This window comes from Mauremys mutica, chromosome 5 (assembly GCF_020497125.1).
Source record: "Mauremys mutica isolate MM-2020 ecotype Southern chromosome 5, ASM2049712v1, whole genome shotgun sequence".
NCBI lineage: Eukaryota > Metazoa > Chordata > Testudines > Geoemydidae > Mauremys > Mauremys mutica.
The window spans coordinates 122,842,626-122,857,726 of record NC_059076.1 but is presented as its reverse complement, the minus strand read 5'-3'; the positions used below and the strand labels follow the sequence as shown (position 1 = coordinate 122,857,726).

Sequence of the window (15,101 nt, the reverse complement as noted above, 5' to 3'; positions counted from 1 at the left end):
GCAGTGAGTGTTTTATGGCTTTTATATTCTTGGGTTTCTATATCAGCTGAGTGGATCATCTTTATCAAAATCCATTAACTTTCTTTGAAAGCCAAGGCAAGTACTTGAGCCTACTACTTTAATGTAAATTTTGCTGTGCAAGCCATGTGCTTATTGTAAATGGGATTTTTTCTTTTTTGGTGTGTAGTGTTAAATCTTTTTTGTCATGATTAATCTATAACATTTGTTGTATTTTTTTAATCAGAGAGATCTGTTTATAAAATATCCTTTTTATTCACTTAGAATCTATTACGCACAGATTGTGGTATATCCTAATTGTAAGAAGTACTTTAACTTTCCTTCTAATGCAGGGAGAGGGAAGAACTCTAGGAAAGTCTAATTCTATTAAAATAAAAGGCGAAAATGGAAAAAATGCTAGGGATGCTCGGCTATCAAAGAGAGAAGAATCTCTTGCAAAGATTGGGGAAAAAAAATATCAGAAAATTAATTTGGACGAAGCAGAGGGTATGTCAACTTTTTAAGTATATGTAATAACATTAGTGTTCAAGGGAAAATGATAATTCCAATTTATGACTGTGGAAATCATAAGGACTGTGCATTTATCACTGTATGAAGAAAATAACAGACAAGTTCCTTATATGCTTGTTGCTGTTAACTTTGAACTGCTAATTTATTGAAGTCTAGGGTAAAATTTTCAAACATGCCTGCAGGTACTTTAAGGTATTTAGGCATCTTAAGATGAGATAGGTGCCTACTGGGATTTTCAAAAGGGCTGAGGTTACTAACTCCCAGAGAGATCAATGGGTGTTAGATGCCTAAGAGCTTTTGAAAAGCACACTACATGTCTACCTGCATCTTTAGGTGCCTAAACAACTTTTATAATCTGGACTTAGATCCCCTTTTCAAACGTCTCTTAGGATCTTAAGGGCCTAAGTCACTTTTGAAAAGGAGACGTAGGCTCCTAAATCACGTAGGCACTTTTGACAATTTTACCCATAGTCTATGATAGCCAGATTATCACTACTTGAAAAGGGGTGGTGGTGGTTGTGTGGAGTGGTGGGCAAGAACAGAAAGAGATTACTTTTCATTCAGTAAATGCTCTGAAGAGGTGGCTAGAAATGGTACAAGAAACAAGGCTGTGCCATAACTGGTCATTTTGCATTTTCTGAGCCAAAATCTTCCCTAAATTACATCTTTGAGACACAATAACTTCATGAGGATTTCACTGATGACAGCAGAATTTGCCTTTCCATGTATGTTTTCTGATATGAAAAAATGAGAGATAATAAAAGTCACAGGGAGGTGAAGGAATAAGATCATTTTAAGGGTTGATATCTTTAGATATTACTCCCCCATCCCCAACCTCAAGGATTATTTGAAACAATTGCCTATCCCACTAGCTCCAAAATAAAATGTGAAAATCAGAACACACATGCTAGCTAGGGCAAAAATTTTAAATGCATCATTATTACCACCTGATGTAGGGTGACCAGATAGAAATTGTGAAAAAATGGGACAACGGTGGAAGGTAATAGGCGCCTATATAAGAAAAAGTTCCCAAAAATGGTACTGTCCCTTTAAAAATGGGACATCTGGTCACCCTAACCTGATGTTCAAACAAAGGGCCTGATCCTGAAAAGAGCTGCACATTAATGACTTTATATAAGTGAATAATTGTTTGTAGGTTTGGACACAAGGAAGTACCGTAGCTGAAACCCTTGTTGTGAATGGCTGTTTGTTAGTTTCTGAATGTTGCTGCAAAACATGTTAATGTAGTTTTGAATTACTTATTTCTGTTTGCTACTTGAGTAGCTTGTTTTACCCAGTCTTATAAATTCATTTTCTGATTGAGGCCAAGTGAAATATTAACATAATTTGAAGACCTCAGAATTTGAGGCCTTCATATTTTATTTTGATTTTGTGAAATTGATCCAAGTTTGGGAAAGACCTATTGAATGTTGTAGAGTATTTTTTAATGAAAAATCTTTATGAAATTTGAAATTTCAGGAAGAATCAGGTTTTCCCTAAAACACACACATTTCAGAAATGTTTTCTGTTTTGATGTGCATACTGCCATTTTGCAAAACTTTGGCAAAAGTTATATTTTGGGGCTACAAAATGCTCCAGATTCAAACTCCATATATTTTCTAACATTTTGCAAATCTATTGAAAATTATTTTCACACAACACTCCTAGTGATTATGCCAAACCACCCAAAAGTAGTGTTAGAAAGTTGTAAGTAAAGTAAGTTCTAGGAGTGTAACATATGACTATATTATGTCAAAAAAACATTGTTGCTAAAACTAAATGTTTTGGTTTTGCAATGAAATTTGTTGATTTTTTTGATTTAGATAATCAGTGTAAACTGGGTTGAAACCACAAAACTGATTTCACTTGGTTCCTAAAATGAATTTGAACTTTAATCTCCAGAAATTTAAAGGTAGCAGTAGCTCCTGGAGCTTGATCCAGGGTGTAATTCTGCCCTTCTTCCTGGGTAAGGGGGACATAAGAAGGTCCCATGTTAGCAATTTTGAAATTTGGATGATTGGTACCAAAGAGTTAAGTTATTTCTTTTTTGGGAGCGGTATCCTTCTTGGCTCAAGGTCTAAAATTTCTGGTTGCTAAGTTTTGAGGCTTTCCAGAACAAAATAATGGATCAGTTACACATATATAATTATATTAAATCACAAAACAACATTATGATAAAACTAAGATTTTGTCTTATATCTACTCCATCAAAGAGATTCAAAGTTTTGGCTAAAAGTTCCAGATTAACATATTATTATTAAACTGAAAAAAAAGTCTTGTAAGAGGATTGTCTACATTCTGGACCAATAAGCTTTCAGAGAGCTGACTATTTTTAAATTGAGGTGTGCAAAGAAGCATCTAGAGTATACAAATGTGCATCCTTATCCTACAATCTGTTAAATTTCAGTAGGACAAGAGCTTTGTTATGTAATAGGAATTAAAAACATGTGAAGGTTCATTTTAATGCATAAAATAGAAAATATGTTTAGAAAGCAGACTTGGTATGCAGAATTTTAGCCCAGAGTGAAATGCAGCTGTTCTAAATTGCAAAACTGCTTACAATAACAATCTTGATTATCTTAATTATAATGCTGCTAGTGAACATTGCTGCAATTGAAAAAGTTCCTAATTAACATAAAATCTAATTTCAAGGCAGCATTGAAAATAACTGAAGGTCTTCATTGAGAATAAATATGCTAATGGTTGACGTTTTAATGGCTTTCATTTTCTGACAAAAATTTGTCAATTTTGGGTTTTCTTCTAAATAGAGTTTTTTGAACTCATATCCAAAGCTCAAAGTAACAGAGCAGATGACCAACGTGGGCTGCTAAGGAAAGAAGACCTTGTTCTACCTGATTTTCTTCGTTTACCTCCCAGTGGACCAGAACCACCCTCATCTACACCAGTGAGCTCTAAAGGCCTCAGCAAGAGAATTGCAAAAGATGATGGCAAGGATAAATGTACGCAGCCAAGTGGAAAACTGGAGACTACACAAAACTGTAATGAAAATTCAATTAAGAAAACAGGTCATTCAGAAAATAAACATAAGTCTGTTTTGACAACGCTCAACAGTCAGAAGACTTACAATGTTCCTTTTAGTGCCCCATTGTCTCCAATTCCACATGTACAGGAAAACAATATGACAATATGGAAAAGGCAATCAGGAGAATTACAGGCTGAAGGCATACAGACTATAGATGATGAAAATGTAGCAGACTTGACTCTTGTGGCTGAAGGAGATATTAGTAGCCCTAACAGCACCTTACTGCCGCCACCACCAACACCACTATCAGACATCAGTAAACTCACAGAAGCCAACTATCCACCGCCAACTCCACTGGCAGGTAATCAGGAAAATTCTGGATATCAAAGATCCAATTCAGGTATTTCTAGTTTTTAATAGTCTTTCCTTTTACGTAAAATTATCTTCCCTTTATATTGTTTATCACTAAAACAAACAAACAAAACTATCTCTGCACCTTACATTTTAATTTTAAATAAGTTTTATTGCTTTATTCACTGTTAAGTTACATTTCTGGTTGCCTCCAAAACATATTTTTGTTTGGACTGAGTACGTTTGTGCTAAACAAAATGCAAGCCTGCAAATGACCATTTAGTGTGAGACTTCAATGCACGCATTAAAAAACAAACACAATATTTGCTATAATTAAAACAACGAGGAGTCCGGTGGCACCTTAAAGACTAACAGATTTATTTGGGCATAAGCTTTCGTGGGTAAAAAACACTTCTTCAGATGCATGGTGGTGTTTTTTATCCATCTTCAGATGCAAGAAGTGTTTTTTTTTTATCCACAAAAGCTTATGCCCAAATAAATCTGTTAGTCTTTAAGGTGCCATCAGTCTCCTTGTTGTTTTTGTGGATACAGACTAACACGGCTACCCCTCTGATGCTATAATTAAGTAATTTATTGTTTACTCTCATACATCACACAATAGTTAAATATCAATATCTGACCTGCTTACCAGTGACCCAGTCCATATTTTCTGAACCATTAGTAACAATGATATTAAATCATTAGGGTTTTTAGTATTACAAGTTTAATGATCTCCCCCCCTCCCACACACACACACACACCACTTTTTTTTTTTTTTTTTTTTTTTAACATTTGGAAGTTCTGGTGCTGTAGGAAGAACTATAAATATATATTAAAAACTGCAGCACTGTTTACAGTAAAACAGAAACAGGATAAATCTTGAATATTTTTAATCTTTATCTAACACATTATATTTGTATCTAAAAATATAACCCTTAAACCATTTCTTTTTTCTCCTTTGGTACCCAAAGCAATAGATTGCATCTAAAACATAATTCCCAAAGTTTTCATATTTGAAACAGCTTTTTCTAGGAAATGGAGGACATTAGAATGTAAGTTTCAGCAATATCACAGATCATTATTATTCCTCATAAACATGAACTCATAATAATTGCTATTACCAGAAACAAGAAGTGTAGATTGAGTATTGTGGCATTTACATTTTACAGTCATTGTACTGTACTCTTTAATGAAAAATATAAGAAAAGGTATCTGTGCTAAAGTTATTTTTGATGTTTCAGTGCCATGATTTGTTTCACATTTCTTTGTGATGTGAAAATATACATTTGAATTATTTATCTTTTTACAGAGAGTATTTGATCCTATTTCTTATCTGTACTGCCAATGATTTGTAAATATTTATTTGATTGTTACATGCTTACAAATGGCAATGTGAACTATTGCATCCTGCTGCTCTTAACAAAACAAAAAAAACTCTATCTTAATAGTATTTGCAAAATGTTCTATAAATGCTACCACTTTAATTCTTTAAATTAGATTTTAAACAGACTTGTAATCCAGATGCCTCCATAAGAGAACACACAAAGTGTATTTAGGACATGTTTATGTACATATTTATATATCTGTGTCAGTGTCCTTTTGATGAGTGTACAAGATGGAATTCAATTTGCATCCTTTTCAATGGGAGCTGATATAAGAACATTTGCACTTAAAAACAGTATGAACTTACAGTATTTTAATGCATGCCATACATTTCTGTGTAACTGCTGTACTTTCACTTTTCTTACTTTCTACTTTCACTTTGTAGAGATCTTTATGTAGTTTTCACATGTATTTTGTATCTTTGTTCTTTCAAAAGTAATAAATTCTATACCTACTTATACAAGACTGGTTTTAAGCTTTGATTTTCTTCATTATTTTAAAAATATTTCTGTCTTTGTAGAAACTTAAAGACCTAATTTAACAGATTGAATGCAATTGAAATGTAAATATTACATTAACCTTAATGTATTTAAAATGTCCTAATATTGGTTCATCTATTTAACATAGTGGTATCGGTTCAGATCTTGTAACATACATATTAATAGATATGGACTAACAAAATTACAACAAGACAAACTTGACAGTAGAGAAATTATGAGGAGAAATTTAATATCCTAAATACAGGCCCTTTAAATAGGGCCAGATGTTGCATTTAGATTCTGGCAGCTCCCATTGAAATCAGTGGCAGCTGTAGGCACACACCTACAGACAGATAAGAGAGCAGATTGGCCTGTAGTACTTGTACAGCGTGGCTAGTATGTCTATTGCAATTCATGTAAACCATGTTATAATTTGAAAAACAAAGTATTTAAATCTTAGAAATCTTTACTTCTCAAATTCCTTGTTTCCTTTTGTCACATACAAAGTGTATTTTGATTCTTTGAGTAAGAACAACGACGACTTGGAATAATAGTAACAACACTGAATTCTCTGAAAAGAGATTCTTTTCTGTCTTTGGGTTCATGGGCTAAACCTTGTACTCAACCATTTCTTTTTCTTACTCTGTAAGAGTTACCAATGTTTCATTGGTCTCTGAAGTGAATTGGTGTTCTCAGTTCAGTTCTAAGTGGAGCCACCAACATAATGGACCCTTCATTTGGCAGTCTCAGCTATTGAGACTGAACTACCCTTTTCACTTCTAGAGATGGGCTCTCCACAGCAGGATTGCAAAGCCTGTTGGAGCACCTTATTTTTTAACCTTTTTTGTGGACTGAGGCCTCCTTTTTTCCCCAATTTGTCAATATATTCACTTACAGTTGTTGGTCTCTATGAAAGAAAACAAAGCCCTTTTTAACCCGTTGTTGCAATTCTCTAAAGCAGAGACAGACTTTTTTTAACAGCAGATAACTAATAATCTCCCTGTGGAATTACACCAGAATGTAAAGATTTTCATTTTTATTCTGAGGACAAATGATCATGTACTTTACCTTTGTGTCACAGGCACCATTGAGAGCTTTTGCCATAATTAAATATGATAGCTTTACACAATTAAATGGAAGCCCTATAAAAATAATCTTAAATTTAAAAAGTACTTTTCATCTCAAAGATCCCAAATCACTTAATAAAATAATGTTCACACTATAGACCAGTATGGGGATCATTTCATCCCCACTGAAAGGCAGCCATCTCTGGGATGTCTAACAGCTTACAGTCCTATTCCCCAACAGCGTAGGACTGTTTCCAGATGAAACTATAGAAGTAATTTGAGGCATACAGAATGCAATTAGCTAGGGCATCAAGGTAAACCCCACTAAGAAAAGTGCCATGGTATATTTAATGATCACAGTGGAAGACTCTCTGATTTAAGTCACATCTGAAATATGGTCCCTCCAGCAGCATATTGGTTCATTATGGACTCAGAGACTAGAAGACCATCTACAAAATCACCAGTATTAAAGGCCACACCTTGAAGCTACTGTTTTTCTGACCAAAAAGAATAGGATTCTGGTGCCAGTCAAAGCCACTAAGTAATTACGGTAGTTATAGGAATTGTGCCACACAATTTGTGTGCTCCTTCTGCTCACCAAACTTATAGTTAAACAATGTAAAACATTTTGGAGCAGATCATTGGCTGGTGTAAATAAGCACAGCAGATTGAAGTAAATGGCACTTCTCCTATTTACACTAGCTGAGGATGCTCCCTCCCTAACCTCAGAGATGGAATGCACTAGTTCCCAGTCCTGGCTGGTTTGAGAGTCAGCAAGGTACTTTATATTTTGCTCTATTTTATCATATAGCATTGCAGGAGGCCATGACTATGCCAACAAACCCTAAAATATTTTAATTAGGGTTATGCTTCCTCAGAGTATTATATCCTGAGCATTATACCATGTGTTTGGTGGGTAGATCCTTTTCTAAAATGTCCAAATTATGTTCAGTTACCTTGTGTATGTCTGCACTTGGTCAAATATTTACTCCTGGGGGAATTCTGTGCCAAAAAATTAAAAATTCTGCACACAATATTTTAAAATTCTCCAATATTCTGCATATTTTATTTGTTAAAATGACATAATAAAATCACTTCAGTTTAAATTATTTTGATATTTTATTTCAAAATACCTGTTAACAAGTATGTCAATAATACAAACAACAGCAAAAAAAATCCCCCCAGGAGTAGAGAATTAAAGAAATCCTTACAACAGCCCAGTTCCAGCTAGAGGGAGCTGTGTGGGGCTCCCAGAACCAGACAGCTGAACTCCCATCCCTCCAGAGCGCAGCTGCAGGGCACCCCATGACCCAGACACCTACACCCCTTTTCCCCCAGATCCCAGCCATGGGGCACCCCCAGCCCAGACACCCACACACCCCTCCCGCCAGAGCCCAGCCATGGGGAACTACCCAGACACGAGCACCCACCTCCCCACAGAACCCAAGTGCGGGGCAGCCCCCATACACCAGGTCCCCCCTACAGAGCCCAGACACCAGCACCCCTAGAGCCTTTACTCCCCCCCCAGCTTCTTTACTGTCCCATGGGGGACATGGTGTGCTGTGGCCACCACTAGTAGGGTGGTGAAGAACTGGAATGGGTTACCTAGGGAGGTAGTGGAATCTCCTTCCTTAGAGGTTTTTAATGTCAGGCTTGACAAAGCCCTGGCTGGGATGATTTAGTTGGGTTTGGTCCTGCTTTGAGCAGTGGGTTGGACTAGATGACCTCCTGAGGTCCCTTCCAACCCTGAGATTCTATGATTCTATGTATCAGTTTTCAATTAGCTGGCTTTCAATTTCATTGATTATCTCATTCCTATAATATGAGAGAGTAAATAGGACCACACAGTTTAGCGTCTCCATGTCATTCATTATTTTTTATACCTTAATCGTGTTGCTTTTTATCTCCTCTATTTTTATCCTTGCCAAAAATGAAGTTTATGGTGTTTTGTATGATATATGATTGCTTAGATAGTATGGTAAAGGGCACTAAAGAAAAATTTAAAATGTCTTTAATGAGAACAACACAGTACTTCCTCACAGTGATATGATGCTTCATTAATTTATTAATAAAATATTATTAACAATGTAGCATTTTTATATTCCTGGATGGAAGGTGGTGTATAAGTGCAAACTATTTGTTGTTCTTGCTTCTTGTTGTTAGTATAATCTGGCATTTTTAAAAGGACATGAAAGTAGAGCCAGAGATCTGTTCTCAGGGATAGAATAAAGAGAAGTAGGAGAAATATTTCATTGCCTCATATAGAACAAACATTCTGGAGTAGGAGTACAGTATTTATGCACCCATGCCACACCAACAGTAGTTCAGATCAAGCTGATGCTTTGTTTGACATATTACCACATAAACACAATAATATATCTGATATGGCTCCATTAACGGGTAACTGTAATTTAGCAGGCTGACATACCAGAAGAGGCTTCCTGCCTTTCCTCAGCTATTACTCAGTTGGTTTATCTAGAATTTCATCTAGTTCCCCGGGAATATAGTTTAATTTTATAGAAACCTCTCTCTGTAGGGAAGTTCTCTCAGGGATTTTCTGCAACAGTATGAAATTTGCTTTTGTTTGCATCCTGGGCAATTTTGCACATCTTCATATCAAAGTAATCTTAATTAGTATATTTATTAATAATTATGAATCTTATAGTACCCAGAAGTGTACTAGGTGTGTTACAGAATAAATATAGGTTTCAGAGTATAAATAAAAATATAGTTATATAGAGACACGAATTGAGATTTTCAAAGTCAGCTATGGAATTTAGCCACACAACTCCCATGGGTTATATTATATCTCCATGGGAGTTGTGTGGTTAAATCCCCTACTTGGCTGTGGGAAAATATATAATCCTAGAAAACATGTTAACTGACGTGTTTTAACTAACATGATGTTAAACATGACAACCTCTGGATCTTAAAGGAGAGTGTCAGGGAATGCTGCTCCCCTTTCTCTACTAAAAGTATAGGGAGTGTTCTCCCTCCTCATGTTTCCAACTGCTTTAACCCCTGCTTAGCAGTTTGTGTAGAAAGGAAAAAGTAATGTTGAAAAATGTGTTTTCTGCTTGAGGTTAACCTTAGAGTTCCACTCTAGGGTTAATGACAACCAGCTATCTTATTCTTAAACACGATTGCTCTTCAGAATCATACTAATGTAGGGCTGCAGTAAACCTTGAGAGATCATGTAGTTTATCCCCCTGCAAAGAGGCAGGACTAAGTATGCATAGAGCACCCCTGATAGGTGTTTGTCTAACCTGTTCTTAAAAATCTCCAATGACAGGGATTCTACAACTTCCCTCCGTAAGCTATTCCAGCGCTTAATTGTCCTGATAGTTAGAAAGGTTTTCCTAATATCTAACCTAAATCTTCCTTGCTGCAGATTAAGCCAATTACTTCTTGCCCTAGGTTCAGTGGACTTTGAGAACAGCTACAGACCAGCCCTCTTTATTAGAGCCCTTAATATATTTGAAGACTGGTATCAGGTCCTCCCTCAGTCGTCTTTTCTCAAGACTAATAAACGTACTCATTTTTTTAACCTTTCCTTATAGGTCAGTTTTCTAAGCCATTTATCATTTTGATTGCTCTCCTCTGGATTCTTTCCAGTTTGTCCACATCTTTCTTGAAATGTGGCACCCAAAACTGGAGATTATACTCCAGCTGAAGCCTAACCAGTGATAAGTAAAGCAGAACAATTACCTCCCATTCTTACATCCAACACTCCTGTTCATACTCCTTAGAATATTAGACTTTTTTATAACTGCATCACATTGTTGACTCGTATTCAAATTGTGACCTAGATTTGTTTCAGTAGTACTACTACCTAGCCCAGTGGTCCCCAAACTTTTCAGGGTTGCATCCGCCTTATTCTGTCCTCCTTCTCCCCCCACCACTCTGGGGCCCAGAGTGGGGCTGCAGCTCCAGAGAGGGGAAGAACTTGGACAGGAGAAAGGGGACCGAGGCTGGGGGTGGGGTGGGGCCAGGGGTCTGGGCGTAGGACCGGCAGCTGGGGCCAGGAGCAGAGCTGGGTGGTACTCTCTGCCGGCTCCCTGTAGGGGCTGGCCTGAGTCCCAGCCGTGTCCCCCCCCACGAATATTCCTCCATGCCCCCCAAAGGGTGCATGCCTGTCAGTTTGGGGACCTCTGACCTAGCCAGTAATTTCCCATTTTGTAGTTGTGCATTTAATTTTTTCCCTAAGTGTAGTACTTTGCACTTATCTTTATTGAATTTCATCTTGTTGATTTCAGACCAATTCTCCAGTTTATCTAGGTCATTTTGAATTCTAATCCTATCCTCCAAAGTGTTTACAATCCCTCCCGTCTTGGTGTCATCTGAAAATGTTACAAGGCTACTCTCCACTCCACTATCCAAGTTATTAATGAAAATATTGACTAGCACTGGACCCAAGACAGACACCTGCAGGACCCCACTAGATACATCCTCCCAGTTTGAAAGCAACTAATCTCTGAGTGTGGTTTTCAGCCAGTTGTGCATCTACCTTATAGTTATTCCTTCTAAACCACATTTTTCTACTTTCCTACTGTGTCAAAAGTTTTACTAAAATCAAGATATATCACAGGTATTGCTTCCCCCACCATTCACTAGGCCATTATCCCTGTCAAAGAAGGAAATTAGATTGGTTTGGCATGATTTGTACTTGACAAATCCATGTTGGCTATTACTTATCATCCTATTATCCTCTATGGGGTTACAAATTGATTGTTAAATAATTTGTTCCTGTATCTTTACAGGTATCAAAGTTATTCAGACTGATCTATGATTCCTTTTTGTTCCCCTTTTTAAAGATATGTAAGTGTTTATACTTCTCCAGCCCTCTGAGACCTCACCCATCCTTTGAGATTTCTCAAAGATAATTGCTAATGGCTTGGAGATTGCTTCAGCTAGCTCCTTAAGTACCCTTCCCTGAATTTTGTCAGGCCCTGCTGATTTGAATACATCTAACTTATCTAAATAGTCTTTAACCTGTTCCTTCCTTGTTCTGGCATGTTTCCTCCCTCTTGTTGTTAATATTAATTGTGTTATGCATATAGACACAATTAACCTTTCTAGTGAAGACTGAAACAAAATAGGTATTAAACTCCTCAGTCTTCTTGATGTCATTCATAGGTCTCCTTCCCTGCTAAATAGTAGACGTGCACTTTCCTTTGTCTTTCTCTTGCTCCTAGTGTATTTGTAGACCCTCTTCTTTTTTGCCTTTTGTATCCCTTGCTAGGTATAACTCATTTTGTGCCTTATTCTTTCTGATGGTGTCTCTGCATGCTTGTGCTATTCTTTTGTACCCATCCGTAGCAATTTGTCCATGTTTCCACATTTTGTAGGATTCATTTTTGATTTTCAGGTCATTAAAGAGCTCTTGATGCAGCCATATTGGTGTCTTTCTTATTGTTTTGCTTTTAATATTGTCTCTCTGAGAAACTGCCAGCTCTCCTGAACAACTTTTTCCCTTAGATGTTTTTCCTATTGGACCTTGCATTCCAGTTATCCAAGTTTGTTAAAGTTTGCTTTTTTGAAGTCCATTCCCCTTACGCTGATTCTGTCGCTCCTTTCTTTTTTTAGAATAATGAAACCTATCATTTCATGGCCACTTTCACCCAAGTTGCCTATCACCTTTCGATTCACATGTAAAACAATGGCCTCCCTTCCTCCACCTTCTGAAATGAAATATTGTTCCCAACACATTCTAAGAACATACTGAAGATTTTGTGTTTTCCATATTATTTTTCCAACAGATATCTGGGTAGTTAAAGTTCTCACTTTGGGCAAAATCATGTTTTATATAGTTAAAACATATTTGCTAACATGACACACTTTCCAAGTGTATACGTACCTTTGAAAATCTCAGCCCAAAGCACTGATTTTGGGCAGTGTACAAAATATGTGAGAGACCTAACAGCATGGATGGAGAAGACTTGGGATAGGGGAGCACCAGGGGTAGAATCATAGGACTGGAAGGGACCTGATAAGATTGCATGAATAATGCCAGAGAATGGACCCAAGCTGTAACAATTCCTCTCAGTTGTGGATACTGTTCTCAGTAGCACCTTACACTTTTATTTTAAGAAATCAGACACAATCAAGAATTGTCAAAAACAATGAGGAGTCCGGTGACAAGAATTGTCAAGCATTATTCAAACAATTAAGGTGTGTTCCCCCCCCATAACAAGCTAGGTTATTTCTCATCCTACTATATGCTACATTGGGTCTTACACTGAAATCTAACAGTCCATAATTGGCAGCCTTCAGCTTAATAGAATGAATTGCAACTTCTGGGAACAGATGAATCTCTAGCTGAATAAAAATAATATCTCAGTAAGGTGATAAAATGAGGAAATGTCCTCTCATTTTGTTCCATTATTTTTTCCTCCTCTGGCTGATGCTGGAAATGTTGCATCCTTCCTCTTTGGGTTTGCCCCTGCTGGTGTGAAAATTTTGGGGGAGTCAGTAGAGATTCATCCTGGACAATCATTTTTGTATACACTGGATAATGTTAATTACAATTTCTAAAGTAAGAAAGATACAGACTAAATTATGGCAAAATTCACCTGAGGAGGTACCAACCTGGCATTTTTTCCCCATGCTTATTGGTACATACATAAATCTCCCAGTGGAATAGCAGAATACCCTGGTTGACTACTTGCCATGAGGACCCGAGAGGAGAGTTTGCCCAATGTAATTTAAAAGACTGTAACTGTTTACAGTAAATCAGAAGATACATAATTTGTTTTTTTATTATTATTATTATTATTCTTTGTTAGGTATGAACCACAGAAAGAAAAAAGATTCACCAGGGGCTGCAGGAAACTTCTGTGAGCAAAGCTCTCACAAAACAAAGACCAACAGAAGCCTTAATCCTCCTGGTGGTAGGGATAATCTTCCCACTTCTGTAAACAGAATAATTGATGTGGATGGAGTTAAACTGGAAGACAGTGGCACACGATCCTGTGATGATTCAGAAGGGAACCTCAGCTTCGAAGGCTGTATCTCTGAACTAAGATCTTGCCAGGGGAGGATGCGGACAGGAGTTTATAGAACATCAGACCTTCCCTCTCTGATTACTGTCAAGAGTGAGAAAAACAAGGGTGCTAAGAATCAATACAAAGCTACTTTTGTTTAAATCCCTATTTTTAATTAACAGCTTCAGCATTTTTGCCTGGCATCGTTAGCACTAGAGCTATGCATTATGGGCATGTTCCGGCAAGTCACTCAGTGCTTTCAATTTCTATTGGCTTCAATGAGCGTTTAAAATAGTCAGCACCTCCCAAGGTCAGACCTTGTATGAATTGGAACCTGTATAATGAAAAGTAGTATTTAAACAAAAGAGTTGAGATATTTAATTTTGTTCTGTCACCTAATGGACTTTCTAATGTTGTTTTCCATATCATGGTTCCTGTTGGGTACTTTGACCAAACTGGTGAGATTAAAATTCTCATGGCATATAGCCATCCTTTAATGTCTTTGAGAAAGACAAAGTCATTTTAAGTCCCACCCAGGTTTTTACAAAATGTAGTTTTGGTTTTTCATCTTAATCTTCTAATGTTTTGTCCTAGTCCACAGTATTCCTCGGTGCTGCTAGACTTGTACATTGGATGTGAAGTGTACTATTCATTACTATTCGGACAGCATTGAGACTCTTTGTCTGGCAAATCTTCCTGTCTATTGATAGCATCTGAGAAATCCAGGGGGAGTTCAGTCTTGTTATAAAGATTACCTGAGTGGATAGATGCATTCTGGCATGCTTTTTACATGGGCAGGAATCCAGATTCAAGAAAGCCATAAAGCTCATTCAGACAGAGCAATAGCAGCTTCTGTAGCTTGCCTTGGTAACTTATCCATAGCAGTGATTTATAAAGCAGCTGCATGGAGATTATCCAGATCTTTACATGGCAATGTTCTCTCTATGTCTGAGAGTTTATTTTAATCTATAATTAAATATTCTTCTTCCTCCTTCTAGGTTAGATTAGAAGATTAGCTAAAAATACCAAACTAGTGAGTAATTCTGAAGGAAGAAGAAAGGATTCTTGTCTGTTCTCTGAATTTATTGTCTCTGCAGATCTACACTTGTTCTTCTTTCTTTCCCATTTCTTTTGAGTTAATAATGACTCTTGGCAGCTGAAAGGGGTATTGAAGAAATGTGAAGCATGGGCCTCTATCAATCTCTGTTTGAAACAGTGTTGAATGTATACATTAAGATCCATATCAGTTCACTGCTTTGAATTGATTCTGGGACTCATGAGACATATTGCATGGCTCCTAGATTGTGGATCTGCAGAGGCAGTAAAT

At 36.9% G+C, this 15,101-nt stretch overlaps 1 protein-coding gene across 4 annotated transcripts in view; it reads left to right on the top strand.

Annotated features, from left to right (window-relative positions):
- Positions 1-14,107, top strand: part of RGS12 (regulator of G protein signaling 12) — a 161,758-nt gene extending 147,651 nt beyond the window's left edge. For 3 of the 4 annotated variants that reach the window (XM_045017507.1, XM_045017508.1, XM_045017510.1), the window contains 3 exons: positions 351-504; positions 3,297-3,911; positions 13,577-14,107. In XM_045017507.1, coding sequence (XP_044873442.1) covers positions 351-504; positions 3,297-3,911; positions 13,577-13,935 — 1,128 coding nt within the window. In that variant the 3' untranslated portion in view covers positions 13,936-14,107. Of the gene's footprint in view, positions 1-350; positions 505-3,296; positions 3,912-13,576 lie in introns of those variants that run through there. The other variant, XM_045017509.1, reaches the window with a different exon arrangement.
- The last annotated feature ends 994 nt before the right edge of the window (positions 14,108-15,101 follow it).